Source organism: Nilaparvata lugens, chromosome X, assembly GCF_014356525.2.
Source record: "Nilaparvata lugens isolate BPH chromosome X, ASM1435652v1, whole genome shotgun sequence".
NCBI classification, from domain to species: Eukaryota; Metazoa; Arthropoda; class Insecta; order Hemiptera; family Delphacidae; genus Nilaparvata; species Nilaparvata lugens.
Genome location: NC_052518.1, coordinates 42,802,941 through 42,825,703, shown reverse-complemented (window position 1 = coordinate 42,825,703; position 22,763 = coordinate 42,802,941). Strand labels below are relative to the sequence as shown.

Below are 22,763 nucleotides of genomic sequence, written 5' to 3'. Positions count from 1 at the left end.
TGATTTTTTTTTCATATAATTAATCCTAGAAATATATTAAATATAATCTATTTTATTTCATTTACCATATGTATCTTATACTTATAGCCCAATATTTTTTATTGAACACAACTAATCTTAAGAACTGCTCCCACACACGGACGTATAGTCTATGTGGGTTCTAATATTCATTTTATAATTGTAATTGTGTTGTTAAAATTGTATGATACGTGAATAAAATAAATTGAATTGAATTGAATTGAATTTTTGTGAAAAATCTGTAGTTTTTTATTCACATTGATTATGATGAAATGTATTTATAAGTGATTACAATTTACCGTATGTTATGTAAATTTGTATCAGATGGATGAATAAACTTGATTTGACTTGACTTGACTTGACTTGACTCATTGATTTTAAAATTGAAATATTCAGTATAAAGCCAAGATAGATTTTTAATAATGCCACTTCTCACAGTGAGAAGGCTGTTTCGTTTGCCTTTAGGAGGCATATTGAAAATTGAAACGATACCTCAATTGAAAATGTTCGACCTCCTCTTACACTGGATGGCTACTGGTGTTGTATCCAATTGTTAGGAATAATGACATAAGTGCTTGGTTGAATGTATCAGTATGAGCAACTCCATACAAATATTACCCTTGAACATACAGAAATAAACACTATGAATAAAAGTATAAGACAATAATCATTACACAATTGATGTTAAATAATGAATAAGAATTAATGTATTTTCTAAGCATATGTCAATATGAAGTATCCAGACCGGAGATGGCCAAACTTATAATGATAAATATACTCCTAATATCTATCAAAATAACTTTTCTGGTAGCAAAATTAATAGAGGACCAGGTAGGCTGAGTCCTAAATACAACTCGTCCTACCAAAACAATAGGTAATGCGAATAATTGCAAAATCAATAAATTGCACAGTCGACCAAGTGAGTGGGAGGGTATATGGAACCCCAAAGTGGATGCAATTTCGACTGTCAATAGAGACTGCAGACCTTTATCAGTAGATTCGATCGTAGGTAGAATTGTAGAACAGATTCGGTAGCAGATTGATTCGAGAGATGTAGAGAGAGATTGATTGAGTTTCTCAAAATCCAAACTGTGGACAGAGGAAAAGAAATTACCATACGGTAAGAAATATGTTGACTGTAGCAACAGCGCTCTGAACTACACAGAGTTCAGAGTACAAAGAGTTTGAAAACAAGAATATGAAATAAAGATTTGTAGAAACATCGAGCAATCTTGATGATCTTGGAATTTTGCAGAAATGCAATGGAATCAAAATTCTAAATTGACATCTTTTAAAAAAGATTGAAATAGATGAACAATGTAAAATTGGAAAGAGCTTTAAACTAAATTCTGAAAATTGAGTTCAGAAAAGCGTGTTCAAATTGAAAGTGAGGTTACACCTACCAGAAGTTTGAGATTCAAACACAATCCGTGAAGACATACAAGTTGTTTGATTGAATTAGGCCAATATTTATCGCAAATATGCCGGCTATATATTCAGCTGGAATTAAATCAAATTCGACAATTGAAACAAGAGCTAGCCAAATTCCACATTCCGGAATCAAGTTGAAAACAAAGAAACAGCACACAGAGTGCCACGGCAAACCGAGTGGAGCAAAACCTACCTACAATGGTTTACGCAAGTGAGAAATGCAAGAATAAAGATACAAAACACAAATATTATTCAAAAGCAAGTGAAAAAGGACAAATTTGAAATTAATCAACTAATACTAGACAACAAATTGAAATTATTACAAAGATACAAATATTGAAAACAATGCAGACTAAATCTGCCAAACGTTGGCTATACTGGCAACGCGCTAAGTTCAAAGATCAGGCAACGCACTAAGTTCAAAGATCAAAGATGATGCAAATTGAGTTTTAACAGACACAATGCTCAGATTTCATCGTACTACACTCCATTCTCGGCTTGTCAAGGCGGTCTAAAATCATGCATCATGAGTAAAATTCGGTCAAAAAATGGAAAATTTATTGTTGAGTGTACTTAAGCCCATATTCCAATATACAAAAAATGGCCATGGATTGAATTCAGTATATTAGCAAAATGATGTTTTGACATCCTAATAGAGTTTGAATTGACAATCTCATATCTTATCTCATGTAGCAATTTATTTCCTTACTTCAACCTACAATCGTTCAACCCACCAACATCGTTTATTAAGTTTTATTTTCGATTTTATTATACAAGTTATCGAAATAAATTATACAGCTGCATTTTGTAATAATTATCTTCAATGATGGAATGACGCCATTGTTGTCATGATGTGGAAAATTTACATCTACCACAAAGACCTTAAAGATATCTCTTTAAGGTCTTTGATCTACTATGTCTTCGTGTCGTCTGCAAATCAGATAGCTTTTTGAATGCCGAGGCATACGTGGAACGCGTCCACAAGGACGTACAGTGAATGCCGGGGCATGTGTAGATACGATTGTTCGCGCGAATCTGTACGGACGTGTGTACAAGTGAATGCCTCGGCATTCACTGTACGTCCTTGTGGACACATTCCACGTATGCCTCGGCATTCAAAAGGCTATCTGATTTGCAGGCGACACGAAGACATGGTAGATGTAAATTTCCACATCATGACAACAATGGTGTCATTCTATCATTGAAGATAATATTATTACAAAATGCAGCTGTAACATTTATTTTTATGACTTGTATAATAAAATCGAAAATACAACTTAACAAACGATGTTGGTGGGTTGAACGATTGTAGGTTGAAGTAAGGAAATAAATTGCTACATGAGATAAGATATGAGATTGTCAATTCAAACTCTATTAGGATGTCAAAACATAATTTTGTTAATATACTGAATCTAATCCAACTGGTTATACAAACAAATGATATCATCATGAGCGAAGCAATAACTTTACAAGAACGATTGGTCCTATCTTTGAGATTCTTGGCATTAGGCGATTCATTTGTTGGTTTCCAAAATCTATTCTGAATCTCAAAAGAGAAAATTTCTACAATAATTCCAGAAGTCTTGATGACCAAATCAAAACACTTAACACTGTCCTACAAAATTGACAGTCTTCTTTAACGAAATTAGCCATAAATTGAATCAAATACTGAATTGCTGCCCATTTTAAACCAACTCTGCTCATACACATGACAAAACAAGATTTTCCAAAAGATTTGCTTCAAGATTTACCAAGGAATACTAGTTCAAAGTTTGAATAAATCTCACTATGGATAGCCTAGCTATTTAAAACGTATAATATCATATTGAGGATTACAATTTTAATTACCAACTCTGATTGATATAATAAAACAAACACAAGATGATTTGATAGCCACAGTAAAATATGTGAGCTATACTTTTTTGTAGGAACCCTGTAGAGAAGCTATTTTTACTTCAATTATACAGTTCTAAATTTGTTAATCATGATACAAATTATATACGGTTGGTAGCACTGGGCTACCTTGTTGGTTTAAAGTATTTGGTGCTCTGCAATTTCTCTCGTTCACGTGCTAATTAGTGGAAAAGTTATCCTATAGAGTACAGTGATTGTAATTATTAGGTTGTGAAGTACCTGTTTCGTGAATCCAATATTTTCAAGTGTTGGCTGGGGTGAAAGCGTTCAGGTCTACTTCTGAAAGTGACCCGTACAACGAAGTTTTGACTCCATTTTGTGGTTGGTTTTTGCTTGTTGTTTGTTTACGTGGGATAAATCGTGAGATTGAGGCCTTTTAGGGTGGATTTCAGTCGAGTATGATAACGCCGGTTGAAGCCGACTCGAACTGATTATCTATCTCTATAGAGCTGTCAGAGCTTCACTCGCGATCAGCTGATCTACCGCGTCTCATCACTATGGCAACGGCTGACGCTTTACTGTGAGCCAGGCAGTACCGTTGCCGTTAACCTATCCTTGCGAACTGTGCAAGTCGGCTATTTCGGCGGCAGTTTTTGAAAGCTACTTGCGGCTCCTATTCGTCTTAACGGCGGTGTTGAAAATCTACGTTACACCTGTCTTTTGATTCTCTCTTCCTCTTCCTACATTCCTTCTCTTTTCAGGAGCTTCCTTATCTCCTGCTTTGACCGCTCTCTTAGCACTTTCTCTTCCCTTATATTTTCCTTTCACCCTAGTAATGGAAATACTGTACTAGACATCAATCATTTTCAAAGCAGGTAACTATTTATAATTTTGATCTTCGCTTACTGGTTGGACTTCTACTGCAAGAGACTATCAAAGATTTTTTTTCCGGTCTGGGTTTAAAATACTAGTTCTAAAGAAAATGGCAGATGACATTATTAAATTCAAAACTACAAAGGGCGAACCGGGAATTATTTACAAAAGCCAAAAGTACCGTTGTTCTTTCCGCTCAATTACTACCAATACTATCACATGGAGATGCCTTTATAAGGAGTGTTCGGCTTCTATTAAAACAAAAATTCCTTGTGATGGAACTGTGGAGGTATGTGGTGCGCACAAACATCATAATAAAGACCCAGATCATGCTACGTCACCTCTGCCTTTTCCAAATAGTTCTCATGTTAGTGATGCTACTGAACAAGAAAGTGTATTAGATCAATCGTCCACCTCTGAAAGCCCTGCTCATGAATTTATGGATGAAAAGTTGCTGCTTCTGGAGGAAGAGAATGAACAGTTAAAAAGTCGACTTCGGGAGATGGAGGTGCAGCGGAATGCCGCCCTGAATCGGTCAATTGAGCTGGATCTCCAACGGTTGCAGCGTATTGATGCTGCAAGTGCCAAGGATTCAGAGACTCAAACTGATGCTGATACCCACACCGCCAAAGCCCAGGACGGCACAATGACAAAACGGTTGTCTTCATTTATCAGTAAGGAATGGCTAAGTGATGACGATATAAGTGTTTATACTGAGTCATTGTTCTCTAGCTATAATGACCTAGTTGTGGTGGACCCGGTTATGGTTGCACTCTTAATAAACGATGGTGACTATACTCACTCTTTTTTCAATTCAGGTCTGCACGTCAACAAGAATGTTGCTTTCATACTTAATGACAATTATTGTTCTGTTGATTCAAATTCGAGGAGGAACGGCACACATTGGAGCCTGGTTATTTATGATTATGTTGACAAATCCTTCTATAATTTTGACTCGCTATCGAATAATTTTAATAAGCGAACACTGGATGCACTAGTGGAAAGACTGAATCCAATTTTTGATACAAAAAAGGTGACTCATGTGACTTGCTTGCAGCAGACAAATTCATATGATTGTGGAATTTCTGTTCTCTTCCACCTCGAAAGTTATGTGAAATCTTGATTTGAAGATATGAATAGCTGCCTTGATAAGATTATTAAGTTTGATAATTTTGACACTAATATGTATAGATGGCATGTCTTGAAGATAATATGTAATTACTTGAAACCTCAAAATAGATATAATATGGCACTCCCAATAATATCAGTAAATGCCTCAGTCCCTTCCAAAGTTAGTGTAACAAACAAAACCCGCCTAGAAACTAGAAACAATTTTTTACAGACTTTGAGTAGTGAGCCTACTAAGAAGAGGAGGAGTCGGATAAATTCAAAGCCTAGTCAACCCAATAAACAACCTCTTTCTTCCACAACACCCGCAACAAAAATATCAGCACCCAAAACAGAAATCAGGCTGTACATGGATAGTCAGGGCAGAAATGTTGTTAATAAACTAATTAATGAAAGTAATAATCAGGACATTAAAAGTATTCTAAAGCCTGGTGCTAGATTTCAGGATGTAACCAAATAATCTATAACTGATTGTTCTAACCTTGGACCAAGAGATGTAGCTGTATTCGTAGCGGGGACAATTGATGTGTCTAGGAATGAAGCCAAGGAATTCATATCAACACTGTGTCGTAGGCTTCAAGAGTTTTTGTCTTTGATGTCTCCACAAGATATGATCTTCCTAAATGGTTTTGTGTGAATGAAGCTATTACGTGGACAAATAAAGAGATTGATAAAATAAGTAAGCATTTTAAAAATGTTACAGTTTTCAAGTTGAGTGGGCTTGGAATCGAGTTTCATACACAGCATGGTCTGCACCTGAATTATTGGGGTAAAGAATATATTGTCAAGTGTATTTTAAATGAGCTGAATTATAATTCAGTTGCTAGCTGTTTGTAAGGAGCCGATAATTATTCTAAAAAACTAGTAGAGCTATCCGATGTTGAATATGATCAATTTCGGTTATCAGGTAATGGGTGTAGATCTAAAGAAGATGATAATTCAACTTCAATATCATTATGTGAAGATTTGTGCATTTTATCTCATATCTCCAGGCCTACCAATAACAATTCACGAGCAACACACACACGAGCAACTTGAACAACATACATAAGAAAAAAACTGAATCATGTAAAAGGTATATCTCTATTGTTGGTTGGAACACTCAAGGATTAAATAGTAGTTATGATGAACTGACATGTTTGATAAAGGAAAGTTCATTCGATATAATATGTATAAGCGAGCATTGGTTAGTAAATAGAGCTGAGGTTGAGTCTATAGGTATTCCTGGATATAAGATTGCAAGTTACTATTGTAGAGCCAATATGACTAGAGGAGGAACAATGATTATAGTTAAGAATTGTCTTGATACTATAAAATTAGATAAAATTAATGAGTTGTCTGTAGAGCATGTTTGTGAAATATCTGCTATTGAGATTCCTATCCTTAATGTAATATGTTTGTCCATATACAGACCTGACACTAATCTTGAATTGTTCTTCTCTGTGTTTGAGGATGTATTATGTTCGCTGAATTGTGGAAATGAGTCATTGATAGTGTCAGGAGACTTCAATATCAATATCAAAGAAAGCAATAGAATTACAAGGAGTTTACTGGCTCTGACTGAAGCCTTTAACTTACACCCTGTAACCTTTGAAATTACCAGGCCAGGAAGAGATAATAGTGGAACATGCATAGATAACATTTTCACAACAATTCAAGAGGAGAATCGCATCTCATCGGTTCTGCATACAGTCATGTCTGATCATGATGCAGTTGTGCTGAAAATTAAAAATGATGGTCAAGTACCAAGCCCTGTTGCATCATATAGATTTTTTTAGAGTAATAAATAGTTCCCACTGTCAACATTTCTGTCATTTATTGAATAACTTCAATTGATTGCCAATTTATACTTTCAAAACAATCACTGAAAAGGTAGAGTATTTTTTCCATCATTTCATGCAACAGGTTGAGGTAGCCTTCCCAAGTAAAAAAATAAAGTGCAAGGGACGCTTAAATGGTCAAATAAACAGATGGTATAATGCAGAGTTAAAGAAGCTTAGAACTCAGTGTCTGACATTGTATAGAACGTATAGAGATACTGGAATAGAGAGGTATAAAGCAGAATACAAATATTATAAGAGTAAATATAGAGCTGCAATACATAATACTAAGCTTGAATACATCAACAATTTTATAGGTTGTTCTAATAATAAGGCTAAGGCGATGTGGGATATAATAAATAACTCTTTGAATAGGAAAGATAAGAAAGAGCCGGCAGGAAGAGATATATCTCCTGATATGTTCAATAATTTTTTTGTAAATAGACACAATATAAATTATAATGTCTCTGAGTGTAATAGTAGAAATGATGTGCCACTTTTTAATCATAATAGATGTATAAGTGAAAAACTTAAGTTCCAGAATTCACAGTTACCAAAGTGTACAATACCTTGATGAAGTTGAAAAATAGCGAATCGTATGATGTATATGGTTAAAAATCATTAATAATAAAGATTGCAGCCCTTTACATAGCGGAAATTGTCACCTACCTGTTCAATGAATGTATAAATAACTGCATCTACCCAGATTTCCTAAAATATAGTAAAGTATTACCAATACATAAGAGAGGCTCTAAAAGTGACGTCAGAAACTTTCGACTCATAACCATCATTCCAATTTTTGGTAAGGCTTTTGAATACCTAGTTAGTGAACCTCTTGTACAGTATTTTGAAGAGAATAAACTTTTTAGTCCAAGTCAATTTGGGTTTAGAGGTAATTTGAGCACAACATTTGCCATATCTGAGTTTGTGGAGTTTGTAATGAACGGAATTGAGGACAAGAAGAGCAATGTTGCCAGAATGTACGATTATTCATGTGCTTTTGATACGGTCTCGCATGAAATACTATTAAAAAACGTTCTGCCTACAATATTGATCATAAAGTATTGAAGTTTTTCAAAACATATCTAGAGGGGAGGTTCCAGTCAGTTTACCATTGTGGTCTGAGTTCTGATTTCTTATCAGTAGAACGAGGGGTACCTCAGGGATCTATACTGGGACCAATACTATTCTTAATTTATATTAATGACTTACCTACTTACTTGGAAGGCAATGGAAGAAGAATATTTTTATATGCAGATGACCTGGCAGTTATTATTAGCGATGGAAATCAGACAGATGCAAAGTCCAATTTGGAACAATGTAATCTTTTGATTGACAGTTGGAGTACAAAAATAAGTTAGCTATTAATGATAAAAAAACCACTACTATAAGTTTCAGTCTAGCCAACAGCCCAAACATTGAATCTACCCAGTTCCTCGGAGTTTTTTTGCAATCTAATCTTAAATGGAATACCCATATAGGAAATATATATAATAGAGTACTAAGAGGGCTTTTTATGTTGAGAAGGTTGGCTGGAAGTGTGACAATAGAGGTCTTGAAAACAGTTTACTTTGCGGTTATATACAGTCACCTAGCCTATGGTATAATTTTGTGGGAAAATAGTCCTTTGGCTGGTAAACTTTTCCTGCTACAGAAGAGAGCCATTAGAATATTAAACAATGAAGAGCCACGTAGTCATTGTAGACCATTGTTTATTGAGGATAAAATTCTGACTCTTCCTTCTATGTATGTCCTGGAATGTCTGTGTTATGTCAAAAAGAAACTGGATAAATTTAGCCTCAACTCTGATAGGCATACATACAATACAAGAGGGGCAAGTAATATAAGTGTCGAATGGTGCTCTTCCAGCGCATCATTGAGAAGTTTCAGGGCCCAATCTCTCAGATTTTATAATGCCCTTCCGTCATTGGTAAGAGACCTAGATGCCACCCAATATAAAGATAGAGTTAGGAAAGGCCTAATAAGAGGTGGACTTTACAAGGTACCTGAATTTTATAAGATTTCACAGTCTATGTAAATCTGTTACTATTGTGTATGATTTAGGCTTTGTAAACTTAGCTTGTAATCTTGTTTAATAAGTAAATTTTAGATGTAATTGTGTTTTAGCTGTGTAGACTTTTGTATTGTTAATTATTTCATAGTATTTTGTATACTTGTGACGATGACCAATGTTTATCGTAAACCAAATGGTAATAAATATATTATTATTATTATTATTATTATACTCCATGCATGTTTCTATTTAAATATTTGACAATCCACATATCCTACAAAATTACAAAAATCCTACAATTTACAATTAGTTATTGGATCACAATTTGATTTGTCATTCATTAACCTAATTCATTGGAATTAGGTTATGACGCCTTCAATGTTCACGTTTTGCCTCACCCGTATGGCAAAATCGCTTCCACACGTACATTTAATGCTCGCCCGAGGCGCCTTTGAGCACGCCAAAATACCGACAGGGTTACGGTTCGCCCACATGCCTCAGCGAACAGTGTCCAGACGTGCGAATGCAAGCCCATACACGTATACTCACCCGAGGTAAACTTTAATGATCCGGATTAATTGATCTTGTTCACTGCCACGAGCCAATCAGAAGACCAGGATTGGAACTTCCCAAGGTCACGTGACGTGTCTAGTATTTGCTTCATGTAAAAAGCATTGGTTAGATAGGCGTTTGACTACAAGTTTCCATTCTGTTCCTATTCTGTGCTTTTGATAGCAATGGTGAAAGTGAATGGTGACTGCCGTGGGACTGGTGAGGTGGTGATCTGTTGCCTTGTTGGTTTGGCGGGATGGGTATCAATTATTCAGAATAATAGATTATTCCATAACGATTAATCAATAAGTGGGATTTCTCTGATTATTCAATTTCACAGGACTTAGAGACATAAATATGTCACTGATATTATTGTTTCAAACATATTCCAATATATATCCCAGTTATTTTTATGGATATTTTGCTTTATTATGCGTTTTTCTATTGTTTTTGACCTGTTTTTCTCTACTTTCGAAGGCTGAATTAATCGATGCTTGTTCAATCGATTTTTTCAGTACCGATTAGTCGGTATGAAACATGAACAATAGTCATCCAATCATGTTGTAAGGCGGGCAATTTTATCCAATCCAGTTTCTTAGCGCCAAAGACCTCAGCATAGCACTGCGTTTGAAAAGTTTTTAACTCCCGTATGGGAGGTTTTCTAGATTAGGAGTGAGAATAATCTTAGAAGGGGACATAGTAAAAAAATACAAAAAAATCATGAAAGTTTCTCTTCATAGTGTGACGTACCGGACAGTAAGCTTTTGCAATTGAATTACGTTAAAAGAGAACGATTAATATGTATCACCATTTGTAACCAATTGATTGAAAAAGACTAAGAAATTGTCAAAAAGCCACTGATTTATTGATAATTAGAAAGACCGGTTTCGGTTATTACACCATTGTCAATCTCTGATAAACTAAAACTAAATACAAGAGCAGCAGAATTTATACTAGTAGGCGAGTACTGCTATTGGTCGAGGGCATGAACGCCTGCCATTGGCCTAGCTAGACAGTCTCCTCCCCCTCAACGGTGTGACAAAATGGCGGCTTAAGCAACAGAATCGCCATGATAATAAAATTTACTTTTAGTACAAAATAAGAACCAAGAAAACAAGTGTGAAAGATGATAAAACAAATATGTAAATGGAAAAACTATCGACTAATGTATGCTTACAGTTTTATGATAAAACTAAATTCGTAGTGTTGTACTGGTTGAAATGAATCTGGTCATTTAAACTATACTGGGAATTTTCTTTAATTACTCTTGTTTTTTCTAAAGCCTCTAGAATATTCAAAGATCTGCCTTTGTTATTAACATGCAGAAACTCAACATTCTCCTTAACTGTGATTATTTGTATTTTCAGAAAACCAACCCATACTGATGTTATCATTCCTCTTCATTCTTGTCATCCTATTTCTCACAAACTTGCTGCTTTCAATAGCATGGTCTATAGAGCACTAATAATCATGATTTTGATATTGAGATCACTAAAATTAAACAGATAGCTGTCACAAATGGGTATGAAGAAAGTATGGTGAACAGATTATTGAGTAAAATTAATAGAACAATTTCTATCAATTCTAGCTTTGTAGGCTCAAACTGTGAGGAGAAGACTTGGATAAGAATCCCATATTTAGGCCTTGTATCTGATAAAATAGGTAGGGAATTGAAGAGGAATGGATTTCATGTTGATTTCAAGACCAAACCGATTTTAAATAGTCTATTTAGCTGGAGTAAAGACAACATTGATATTTGGGATAAAAGCGGGGTGTACAAACTTAAATGTGATGATTGTAATGCTTGTTATGTGGGTCAGACTGGTAGAAGTTTCAAAAGTAGAATTAAAGAACACATCAGAGATTGGAATAAACAAAATGGGGAATCTAACTTTGCAGAACATTTGATAACAAATAATCACAAGTTCACAGTTAAGGAGAATGTTGAGTTTCTGCATGTTAATAACAAAGGCAGATCTTTGAATATTCTAGAGGCTTCAGAAATATCAAGAGTAATTAAGGAAAATTCCCAGTATAGTTTAAATGACCAGATTCATTTCAACCAGTACAACACTACGAATTTAGTTTTATCATAAAACTGTAAGCATACATTAGTCAATAGTTTTTCCATTTACATATTTGTTTTATTATCTTTCACACTTGTTTTCTTGGTTCTTATTTTGTACTAAAAGTAAATTTTATTATCATGGCGATTCTGTTGCTTAAGCCGCCATTTTGTCACACCGTTGAGGGGGAGGAGACTGTCTAGCTAGGTCAATGGCAGGCGTTCATGCCCTCGACCAATAGCAGTACTCGCCTACTGGTATAAATTCTGCTGCTCTTGTATTTAGTTTCAGTTTATCAGAGATTGACAATGGTGTAATAACCGAAACCGGTCTTTCCAATTATCAATACCTAAATCAGTGGTTTTTTAACAATTTCTTAGTCTTTTTCATTCAATACTTTACTTAGATTATTCCAAATGATTCATAAGTCATTTCTAATCATTAATTAACAAATGATTGGAAAATACTCTTAATCACTTCACTCCAATCATTCTAAACAATTTGTGAATCATTTTCAATTGAAGGGAAAGTTCTCAAAGCACTTCTGCATAGGCGCGGATCCACGGGGGGGGAAGGGGAAATTTCCCCCCCCCCCCAAAATTCGGCTTAAGCACTATATAGAATTGATTTTTCAACCATTTAAGTGAATATAAATATCTGTACACTAAAACTGAAAAATCATATTCTTTCATATTCAACCTGTAGAGAGAATTGAATATATTCAATATAAAATATAAATATTCCTATTCAATACTCTCTGACTATGAATACATCAATAAATTCTTGTTTGAAGTGCATGAGTATTGTTTCTATAGTTTTTTTAAGACAATTCATCAAAGATGATAATAGTCTAGGCTGACGTCAGGCTGCTAGGTCAGCAATTCTTGTCCACACACTTGTGATGCTCTTTTTTTTAGTTAGTAAGAATCTCATTGAAATCGTCACACATCTTTGAAACTAGAACCAGAAAAACAAAGCTCTATTACATTAGAAACTAAATAATCCATAGAAAGCTCAAATTCGATGATAGAAGAAAAAATCAAGATGATCCAATCTCAGCACAGTGAGTAGAGTATCATGGAATTTTGAAAAATTCAAATATCTTAAATTTTATCATTTTTGGATCTTTCTACTGGATATAGAGATCAAAGCGCTCAGTTCCTAGAAAAATACCGGCGTCAACTCTTTTGACGGTCCGAGCGGCGAGCTCCTGCCACTCGGACTATCAAAGGAAGCCGACTTGTTTGATCGTAGGCTTGTTATAATTTTATAATTGTTTCTATGAACTAATTATTTGGTCCAGGCTGTGGTTGGTCCGGTAGTCGCCTTTGTGCGATCATTATTTCGTTTTCAATTATGAGAATTGTTAGCTATTCCAAGTAGCACAATTCTCAGAAATTTTATAAATCTGGATGGCAAGCATTTCTTGACTGGTTGGAAATCGTTGAAAGCATTTTAGTTCAGTACTAACAGTCGGTATGGAAACATTATTGGAGTCACATCAACGCAGTCATGTACCAGAACAGCTTGTGATGAAGGAACTGAGGAATCGCTACATCTCTAGAAAAATATTTTCAACACTTCACAATGGTGAGTATTAAAATGCACATAAGGATTGGCTCGTACTTTCCGATGTAAAACAAGGGCTGTTCTGTAAATACTGTCCGTGGTTCACTAATCGTAATGAGGGGGGCTACTGCAAGAATGTTGCTCTAAAAACTCTTGTAACCGAACCTTTGAGAAATTTCAAAAAATTAACAGGATCTGATGGACACTTGGAAGTCCACTGCAATACCCAATATCATAAAGATGCCGTGACAGCAGGGAAAAACTTTCTAAGAGTATACCACTGCCCGAAAATGGAAGTAAATAACCTCATCAATGAAGAACGGCTCTCTCAATCCCAGAAAAATCGTCAGAAACTTCTTTCTATAGTTAAAACTGTCATTTTGCTTGGTAGGCAGAATATTCCTATGAGGGGGCACAGAGACGATGGGCCACTCAATTTAGAGATGAGTGATACAGTCTCTAATGAGGGTAACTTTAGAGCTTTGATTAAATTTAGAATTGATGCTGGGGATAAAGTTTTGGAGGATCACATCAATACATCATCATCAAGATCCACTTACATCAGCAAATCTACTCAGAATAATATCATAGAGTGCTGCAAAGCAGAAATTACTGATGTTATTCTGAGTAGAATTGCGAAAGCTGAGCTTTATTCGATTATGTTTGATGAAACCAGTGATATTTCACAGAGAGCACAGGTGAGTATTGTACTGCGTTATGTGCACTTTGAAAAGGAGTTTGAAATAAGAGAGGACTTCATCACATTTATTGATGCATTTGAAGACATGAAAGAAGCTGATGAAGATAATCTGGGCGACGAAAGAAGTAATAGTGAGGTCGAAATGAGTATTAGTGGTAAGAACCTGGGTGCAATCATTTTGAGAAAAATTGACGATTTAAAACTTCCTTTTGATAAGTGTATAGGGATTGGAACTGATGGCTGTAGCGTTATGCTGTCTGATAATGGGGCTGTCAAGGAGATACAAAAAGTTGCTAAAAATGCTATAACAACACCCTGCTATAACCATAAGTTGAACAATAGCATTTCAAAATGCTCCAATATAAAACTCATAGAGAATTCAGTGAGTGTTCTAAAAGAGGTGATCGCTTTCTTCTCATTTCCAAAAAGAAATACAGCATTGAAAAATTTTCTTGGGAAGAAAATGACTCACCTATGTGAAACCAGGTGGACTGAGAGGCATGATGGAGTTCTTCAGTTCACAACCAGTTTACCTGATATCCTGGCTTGCCTACATAAAATTTCTGAGTGGAAGGATAAAAAAACCTCAGGCAAAGCATCCTTATTGATAACCGCCTTATGTGACAGTAAACTAATAATTGGTTTATTTTGCCTTAGTGATATCTTGAGTTTATCTCTGCCATTGAGTAGAATACTACAAAAAGAAACACTGGACCTTTGTAAGTCAGCCGAACTTCTAAATAGCCTTCTAGAGCTGTTGAATGAGAGAAGGCAAAACAGTATTGAGTACTTCAATTGTGTCTACATGCAAGCCCAAGAAATCGCCAGGAAATTGGACGTTGAACTGAAAATCCCAAGATTATGTGGGCGTCAAACTCAACGGTCCAATCATCCATCAGCAACAACAGAAGAGTACTTTAGACTCACTGTGTATGTTCCAGTACTGGATAATATAATTCAGGATCTAAAGACAAGATTCACATCTGATGTCCTTAACGTATTCCACCTCCCCCTACTGCTTCCAGAGGGAATTGTAAATACTAGTGTGCAAGATATGCAAAAATCAATTGATCCTATTATGAATAGATTTGGTTCAATAATGAAAGATAATCGTGACCTGTCTTCCCTGAAGCTTAATGCAGAAATGGCTCATTGGAGAAACAAATGGCAGAGATATAATAAGGAAGGGTTGCCATTACCAACAAACGCTTTGAATGTCTTGAGAGAATGCGAAAAAGACATCTACCCAACGATCCATTTTCTATTGAGAGTTTTGTGTACTTTACCTGTAAGTAACGCAAGCTCAGAAAGATCTTTCTCAACTCTGCGACTCTTAAAAACTTGGTTGAGGAGTACAATGTCGGAGAACCGTCTAGTAGGATTGGCCCTACTTTACATTCACCCGGATATAGTTATAGATCCTGAAAAAATTGTTGAGAGGTTTGCCAAATCAGGGACCCATAGAATAATTTTATAATTTTGCCTATCCTTGTAAATAAACAATTAATAGAAACTTTGCTACGGTAGTCAAGAATTCTTTTTATTATATTACTGATTGCTTTCCTTATCACAATTACATAAATAATAACAGTTGTTATCATTAGCCTACAGTTTAGTCCTGATTATTGATTTTTTTCTATTATAGGCCTAATAATTATTATTAGAAATGATTGCTTCTATTAAATTACAATCTGTAAATAGAAATTCACATAGAACAATCAATTTTCATTCAAATGAAGAGAATTATTGTAAATATGATGGCAGTATTAAACCTTTCGCAGCATCACAAGTATGGTACTGTATATAGTCCTAGAGATTGTCTTCAAGAGAACAGTATTCACTTTAATTATATTATTATTGATAATAGTGTAGGAATATATTATAATAATTGTGTTTAACGTCGTCATATAGCATGATTATGCAATAATGAATTTTATGTGTTTATGAATTTTCAATATTTATATAATTCTTTAATAGACTTTTGTAAAAAAAATTTAACCTTCAGAATGCTTATTGAATGAAAGAATAATATTGAAATTAAGTAATCACTATGCCATATGTTATGTCTAAATATTCAAATAGCGTATAAAAATGCATTGTTTTTATAAGAATGTTATGCTATAATTTATATTGTATTGTGAATTGACAAGGTAGTATCGGATAATAGTTCCTTCATTATTGAATAGTACTAATAATCCTACCTTCACTGGAAAAATTGGATTAATTTCTTCGCAATATAAGCCTGAATTGAATTTCCTACATGCATCTAGATTTTTAAACGGAATAGTTCATAGAATGTCATTGAACTAGAACTGATTATATATATTGTAAAATTATAATTACTGTATACCTATTGTAAATAATAGCCCATTTAATAGATGCATATACTATCTGCTGCTTGACTAAAGCAAGTCTGCAAAACTTAATGTTCCTGTTTGAATAATAATCCTATTTCCGCTTCTAAGTTCCTAGATTGAAGACTCACTATCAAAGCTTGTAATTTAATTCAGGTAATCGGCTTGCGTTTTGTCAAATAATAACATATATCACAAATGAATTGTCTTAGCCTATCATGAATACTATGTTTTTTTATTTTGATTTTGAAAGAAGAGTTTGTTATAGTAGCCTACTGATTCCGTTGAATTAATAAAATTTTGCATATATTTTTGTCTTCTTTTCTCCTGTTACATAATGTCCATAACGAAATTGAATTGTGAAATTCTGTTGTAATTTATTATTAGTTAATTATTGTTTGTTATCATGTCACAAATCAGGAAATACCGGAGATAGTCATTATATATGAATATAAATATGTGGTAAAATATATAGTGGAAAATGACTATATATAGTCATATATTTTTAGTATTTTAAAGTACCTAAGGAATTTCCCCCCCCCCCAAAATCCGCTGCTGGATCCGCCCCTGCTTCTGCAATCATTCTAAATGATTCATAAATCATTTTCAATCATCGATTATACAATGATTGGAAAATACTTTCAAGTACTTTACTTCAATAAATCAGTTCAATCACCGATTATAAAATGATTGAGAAGTACTTCACTAGCAGTACTCGCCTACTAGTATAAATTCTGCTGCTCTTGTATTTAGTTTTAGTTTATCAGAGATTGACAATGGTGTAATAACCGAAACCGGTCTTTCTAATTACCGTATCAATAAATCAGTGTTTTTTGACAATTTCTTAGTCTTTATCATTCAATATGAAAAATTACCACAATATCAACTTCTCAACTACACAAAAACATTTGTAACCAAGTTATAATTTTTTGTAAATATTGGGGGCTCTACCACTTTCCAGATGGGAAGAAGAGTTACAAAGGAGATACATAGCTGAAGATGGTAGAGCACATATAAGAAATAAAAAATTTATTGGTTTACAATATTTTAGAAAGAGTTAATTTGAAATGTGTAAGTTAAAAGTTATATAATTTAGGCTATGAAGAAAAGGAAAACAGATTATTATCGAACAAGTCTCAATTATCTTATTTAAAAATGAGTTTCTATTTATTTCAATTTGATTAATTTTTGAATACTATTTAGGTACAGTATTTAATATTTTAAGGATTTTCCTCTTGGTTTGAATTATCTACATTTTATTTATTATTTTTTAATTCCTATAAAAAAGAAAAACAACATGGCATTATAACTAATAAAATGATGAATAATTAATTGAGTACAATACCAATCCCCTTTATGATGACCATCTCGTCAGCTTGGCTCGAAAGTGAGGTCTAGAGGAAGGTCCAGGTCCTGGCCAGTCAGAGTGTTTGAGTGTTAGGAGGAGCGGCACAAAAAGACTGTCTCGAAAAAGTGGGAAAATCTAATATGAAAATGCCAGCTGGTGGGGAGACTGGAAAGTTCCACCACTCTGATGCTCTGCGATTTTTCATTCAGTCAGCGCAATTTGGCTTTCTAGTGATCCTGATTTCACTATTGAAAATTAAAAAGGGAAATAAATTGAAAATTTGATGTGCTTGAGGAGCTGTCAAAACCCATGGTTTATGACATCTCCCCCTCCTTTGCTTTGACAGCCGTCTCTGGCTGTTCATTCTGGTCGATTTGTACTACGCATTTGAAAAATTATAATTCTTTCGTAGCTTTGTCTAGTTGTTATTAATGACCAGCCGTCAGGCTTGCTTCACTCTCCATATCCGTCCAGCCAGGGGGCTCCACCCCCTGGACCCCCGACTGTATCATCCAAAAATGAGATCAGCGGGCTCGCTTCACTTGCCTGCATTTTTAATTTGAGCATTCTTCATTCCATCAGAAAGTCAAAGTACTATGTACTGAATTTCTTCAAATATATTTCCATCAATTATTGAAAAAGATGAGAAAATGCAGAAAAGCTGAGAAAAACATTGGGAGAATGCTGATTTTGAGCATATCTTTGATGAAATATAAAAGTCACCTCATCACAAAATTTTTAGACCCTAGCTGAACCTCTATACCAAATTTGAACATTTTATGTCTATTACTTGATGAAAGAACTGAGAAAACGCAATAAACCACTAATTTCGTGCGTATCTTTGGCGTTATCCCAAATTCCTTCTAACACGACATTATTACACCCCAGCTGAGCTTTTTTAGTAAATTTGAACATTTTCTGTTCATTTGTTCTAGATAAAGCTGAGAAAGTGAAAAAAATGCTGGAAAACACAGATCTTGGGCTCATCTCTGGCGTTATTGCAGTTACCTTCTAACACAACATTATTACACCCTAGTTGAGCTTCTGTACTAAATTTGAACACTTTCTGTTCATTTTTTCTCGATAAAGCTGAGAAAATGCTGGAAAAAAGCAGATGTTGTGCATATCTTTGGAAATTTTTCCAAATCCGTTCTTAGTGTGCCTCTGAAGGGCCAACTGAACATACCTACCAAATTTGAATGTTTTTGGTCTGGTAGATTTTCAGTTCTGTGAGTGAGTGAGTCAGTCAGTCAGTGAGTGAGTGCCATTTCGCTTTTATATATATAGATTGTGCAAAGTTTCAATTTTGTATGTTCAACCATTATTTGGAAAAGAAATAATAAGGGAAAAAGCAAAATGACTGCTGAGTGAGTAACTGAAGACTTCCAGACAATTTAAATATGATATTTAGATTTGTTTTTTACCTAGGAACAATGCCCTAGAGTATTGGTAGGGAGTTTGTAATCACACTGTTTACACCAGAAGCTCCCCACCACATTTCTTCAACTCTAGATATATTTTCCCAGTCCTTAGAATAAGGATTGATAATTTTCAATTTTTTTAAATATCTATTGATAATTTTGAATATTTTCTAATAATTAATTTTTTTCAATTTTCCGCCATTTTTTAATTTTTTTTCTATTTTCAGGATTTTTTTTCTTTTACCTTCACTTTTGACCTTTGACCGTTGACCGTTGACCTTTGACCGTTGACCGTTGACCTTTGACGGTGTCCTTTGACCTTGTGCCATGAGTGACAAAATCTTTCTACTTTGCTGTTCCATGATTTTCTAAATAAAATTCACATTTTGAAACTTCCAAAACGATGAAGCTTTTCTTACAGCATGTAATAAGGAAATATATACATTTTATAGTTATATTCATTTATAATAATTTATTATTCTTCAATCTCTACTCAATCTCAATTTCAGAATATTCACAGCAGTGAAACAGTAAGAAATCGTAGTTTAGCAGCCAAAATTAGATACTTTTTCAATAAATGAGTGGTAGTTTTGATATGATAATTGGTCGATTCAATCAATAAATAAATGACAAATGATTGTATTTGACAGGCGATCAATAGATGCAAATACAGCCTGTGAGAAGGACAACCACCGCAAAAGGTGCTGTCGGGTACCCCTGGAGATAGTGTTCAAGGACGTGGGCTTCAACTTCATCATAGCCCCTTACAAGTTCGACGCGGGCTACTGCCAAGGCCGATGTCCCCCGCGCTTCAATGTTGCAAGTCACCATGCCCTGCTCCAAGGCTTACTCTGGAAGATAGACCACTCGCTGGTGCCAAGACCCTGTTGTGCTCCTCATGTCTTGCAGGATCTCGACTTCCTGCATCTCGATGAGAACGACCCTTCCAAGCTCAAGGTCACCACCTGGACAAACATGACTGTTCTCGAGTGCGGCTGCTCCTAATCCTTCCCCCCTTTCACCATACCCCCTCCAACCAATATGATCTCATTAGCTTTTACATCAATGAACCCTCAAGTCAAGTGTCAACCAGCCACATCTACCAAAGTAGTATTTTAGTGATAGTCTTTAGTTTAGTTGTATATAAAAATTATTGTTTCTGCTGGATGGTTGAATAAAACACATACCCATGAATTGAACCCTGTTATTAGAGATGTTGAAATTCACTTAAAATTGTCATCATTGTTCTCATGAGAAGTTGGTATTATTTATAAGGAATTTCGGCAATTACAGTGAATCTCTCTATGTAATTGTTTGATGATGAAGTAATATAAATTCGATATGCCTATATACCGTATGTTGTCTCTTCCACTTTTGGAAACTTTTTTCACATAAAACTCAAGTTTCAATACTTGAGACATTATCGTCAGTTGTAGATTGAGTTAAAACTGTACAAAAACTTGGGTTTTGTTTAAATGAAACTATTTGAGTAGAAAATAACACCCATATATCCTATTATTTCTTTAAAAAACTCAAACTGTTTTATCAACGTTGCAAATTTGTCAACCTTGATCGAGCATTTACATGATAGGTCAATATGATTCTATATGGAAAGACCAGCCTGCATTTAAACCTGATACTGGTTCCAACCTAATCCATGACAAACTGGAATTTGAGAAAAAAAACAGCTCTACTGTACTAATAACAGACCACCATAACACAGCAAGTTATTATTTGTATTATTTGTATAGTTGTGACTAATATATTGGATAATATATTCCATCCAGATGAAGGTTTCAACAGTGATTTATTGAAAATTGATAGTAAGTAGTGTATTACATTGGAATTTTGTTCAATGAAATTATCATTCATTCATACTGTGTCTCCAGTATGGTTCGCCTCGTATTTTTGTAATATACTATTACCAATTCAAATAATGTCATGTGACATGAGAAAATGTCTCAAATGTAGCAATATGTAGAGGGATATTAATATTTCAGTATACATCTCATATAATAATTCAACTTACGTTCATCTAATTACAATTCTATTCCTTATCCCAAGACTAATATCCTCACCTCTCACTGTGATAATAGTACAATCCATCGGTTATTCCTAGTTTTAGATAGTTTCAAGCAATTTGTTGTGTAATAATTTATTCAAGTGAGAATTGAAAGGGATAATTATGTCATTATTTATTTAGAAGTAAAAAGATTCTACAGCTTTCTTTATTTGTCTTGATCATAATTGAGCTGCATTCTCATAAATATTATTTGCCGAGGAGGAGTGAGGAAATGAATGTGAGAGTTATCGGTTCGAACAACAATGCTTAAGCATCAACTTTATTAATAAGTAATGATTAAACATGTCTTGTTCGACTAGACCTGAAAAACTATTCCTGTTGTGACAAAATCATAGTTGGTCCTCTAATATCAAGTAAGTAATGAATAAATCTCATAAACCCCATACTAGTATATTATTGTCAGTTGAAAACCACTAGAAATCCATTCAAGTGGAAAGTTTTTGAGAGATTCCTTTATCCTGATGGAAGTTCCAGTTCCAGTATCCTGATTATCAGTTGGGAATTTCAGTGAAATTGTTGCGTTTGTTGATGAATTGATTATAATAATGTTAAAGATGTACAGTATTATTATGAGTTATTATTACTATAAATTGAAATTATTTATTGAGGAAATCTTACATTATTTGTATATGAATAGGTCTCAGAACTGAAAAGAAAAAAATGACAGACATGTTCAAAGTTAAATGTTTTTGTAAATGCTTAAAGCTGTCATTGGTATTCTTGAAGGGATTATATTAGAAATCATTGAACTTGATTAATGGAATGTGTTGTATTTGATGCTTTTTCTTTTTCCTTCCTATTATGAAAAGTGTACATGTATTTAGGCATTATTGGACTGCACAATTAATATGAATTCCATTGTTTTAAGCCTACAAACTATGTACAAGTGAATGTGTATATTATTTTATAGATTGTAAGTTATTTATTCGAATATTATGTTGACTATGTATTTTTTTAGTCTTGGAATATGAAATAAAGTTTTATAATCTGTGCAAAAAATGATTTCCTGATTTTTAATTAATGTCAATCCCATCCATACCCAGAATGCATTTGAAAAAATGTACGGAGAGAATTCTACTGAATAATTTAATCCATAGAATAAGCTGATATAAGTCATTACTTGCATAGCCTACTTACACAAGCGCAATCTTTGTTTTCTCTCTCATTTGGATGAACGTGCTATAGCCCACACAGCACACTGATGTTTATAAAACGTTTAATAAACGTTATCTCTTAAACATTTGAAACGTTTAGACAACGTTGTATGTTGTTGGCCATAACGTTTTCTAAACGTTTATTCAACCTTTAGTTTGGTACTGACCTTTACGTTTAATAAACATTTATTTAAACGTTGTATTCAACATTTTGATGAACGTTATATCAACGTTTTGATAAACATTAGTCAACTTTCAATAAACGTTATATCAACGTTTTGATAAACATTATATCAACGTTTTGATAAACATTACAGTCAACATTTCAATAAACGTTATATCGACGTTTTGATGAACATTATAATCAACCATTACTTA

The 22,763-nt window shown here is 34.2% G+C and overlaps 2 protein-coding genes and 1 long non-coding RNA gene across 5 annotated transcripts in view; 2 read left to right on the top strand and 1 right to left on the bottom strand.

The window, feature by feature from the left end:
* LOC111057133 overlaps nucleotides 1-4,016 on the bottom strand; it is a 94,979-nt gene extending 90,963 nt beyond the window's left edge. Inside the window, exon 1 of the long non-coding RNA XR_005573284.1 lies at nucleotides 3,583-4,016. This is a non-coding gene — a long non-coding RNA (uncharacterized LOC111057133). The remainder of the gene's footprint in view (nucleotides 1-3,582) is intronic.
* Nucleotides 1-22,230, top strand: part of LOC120354897 (protein DVR-1) — a 217,292-nt gene extending 195,062 nt beyond the window's left edge. For 2 of the 3 annotated variants that reach the window (XM_039442971.1, XM_039442970.1), the window contains one exon: nucleotides 19,799-22,230. In XM_039442971.1, the coding sequence (XP_039298905.1) occupies nucleotides 19,799-20,153 (355 nt within the window). In that variant the 3' untranslated portion in view covers nucleotides 20,154-22,230. The remainder of the gene's footprint in view (nucleotides 1-19,798) is intronic. The other variant, XM_039442972.1, reaches the window with a different exon arrangement.
* LOC120354895 (52 kDa repressor of the inhibitor of the protein kinase-like) lies at nucleotides 13,369-17,041 on the top strand. The gene has a single exon (XM_039442967.1). The coding sequence runs from the start codon at nucleotides 13,616-13,618 to the stop codon at nucleotides 15,500-15,502; it is 1,887 nt and encodes a 628-aa protein (XP_039298901.1). The 5' UTR covers nucleotides 13,369-13,615; the 3' UTR covers nucleotides 15,503-17,041.
* Nucleotides 22,231-22,763: the final 533 nt, after the last annotated feature.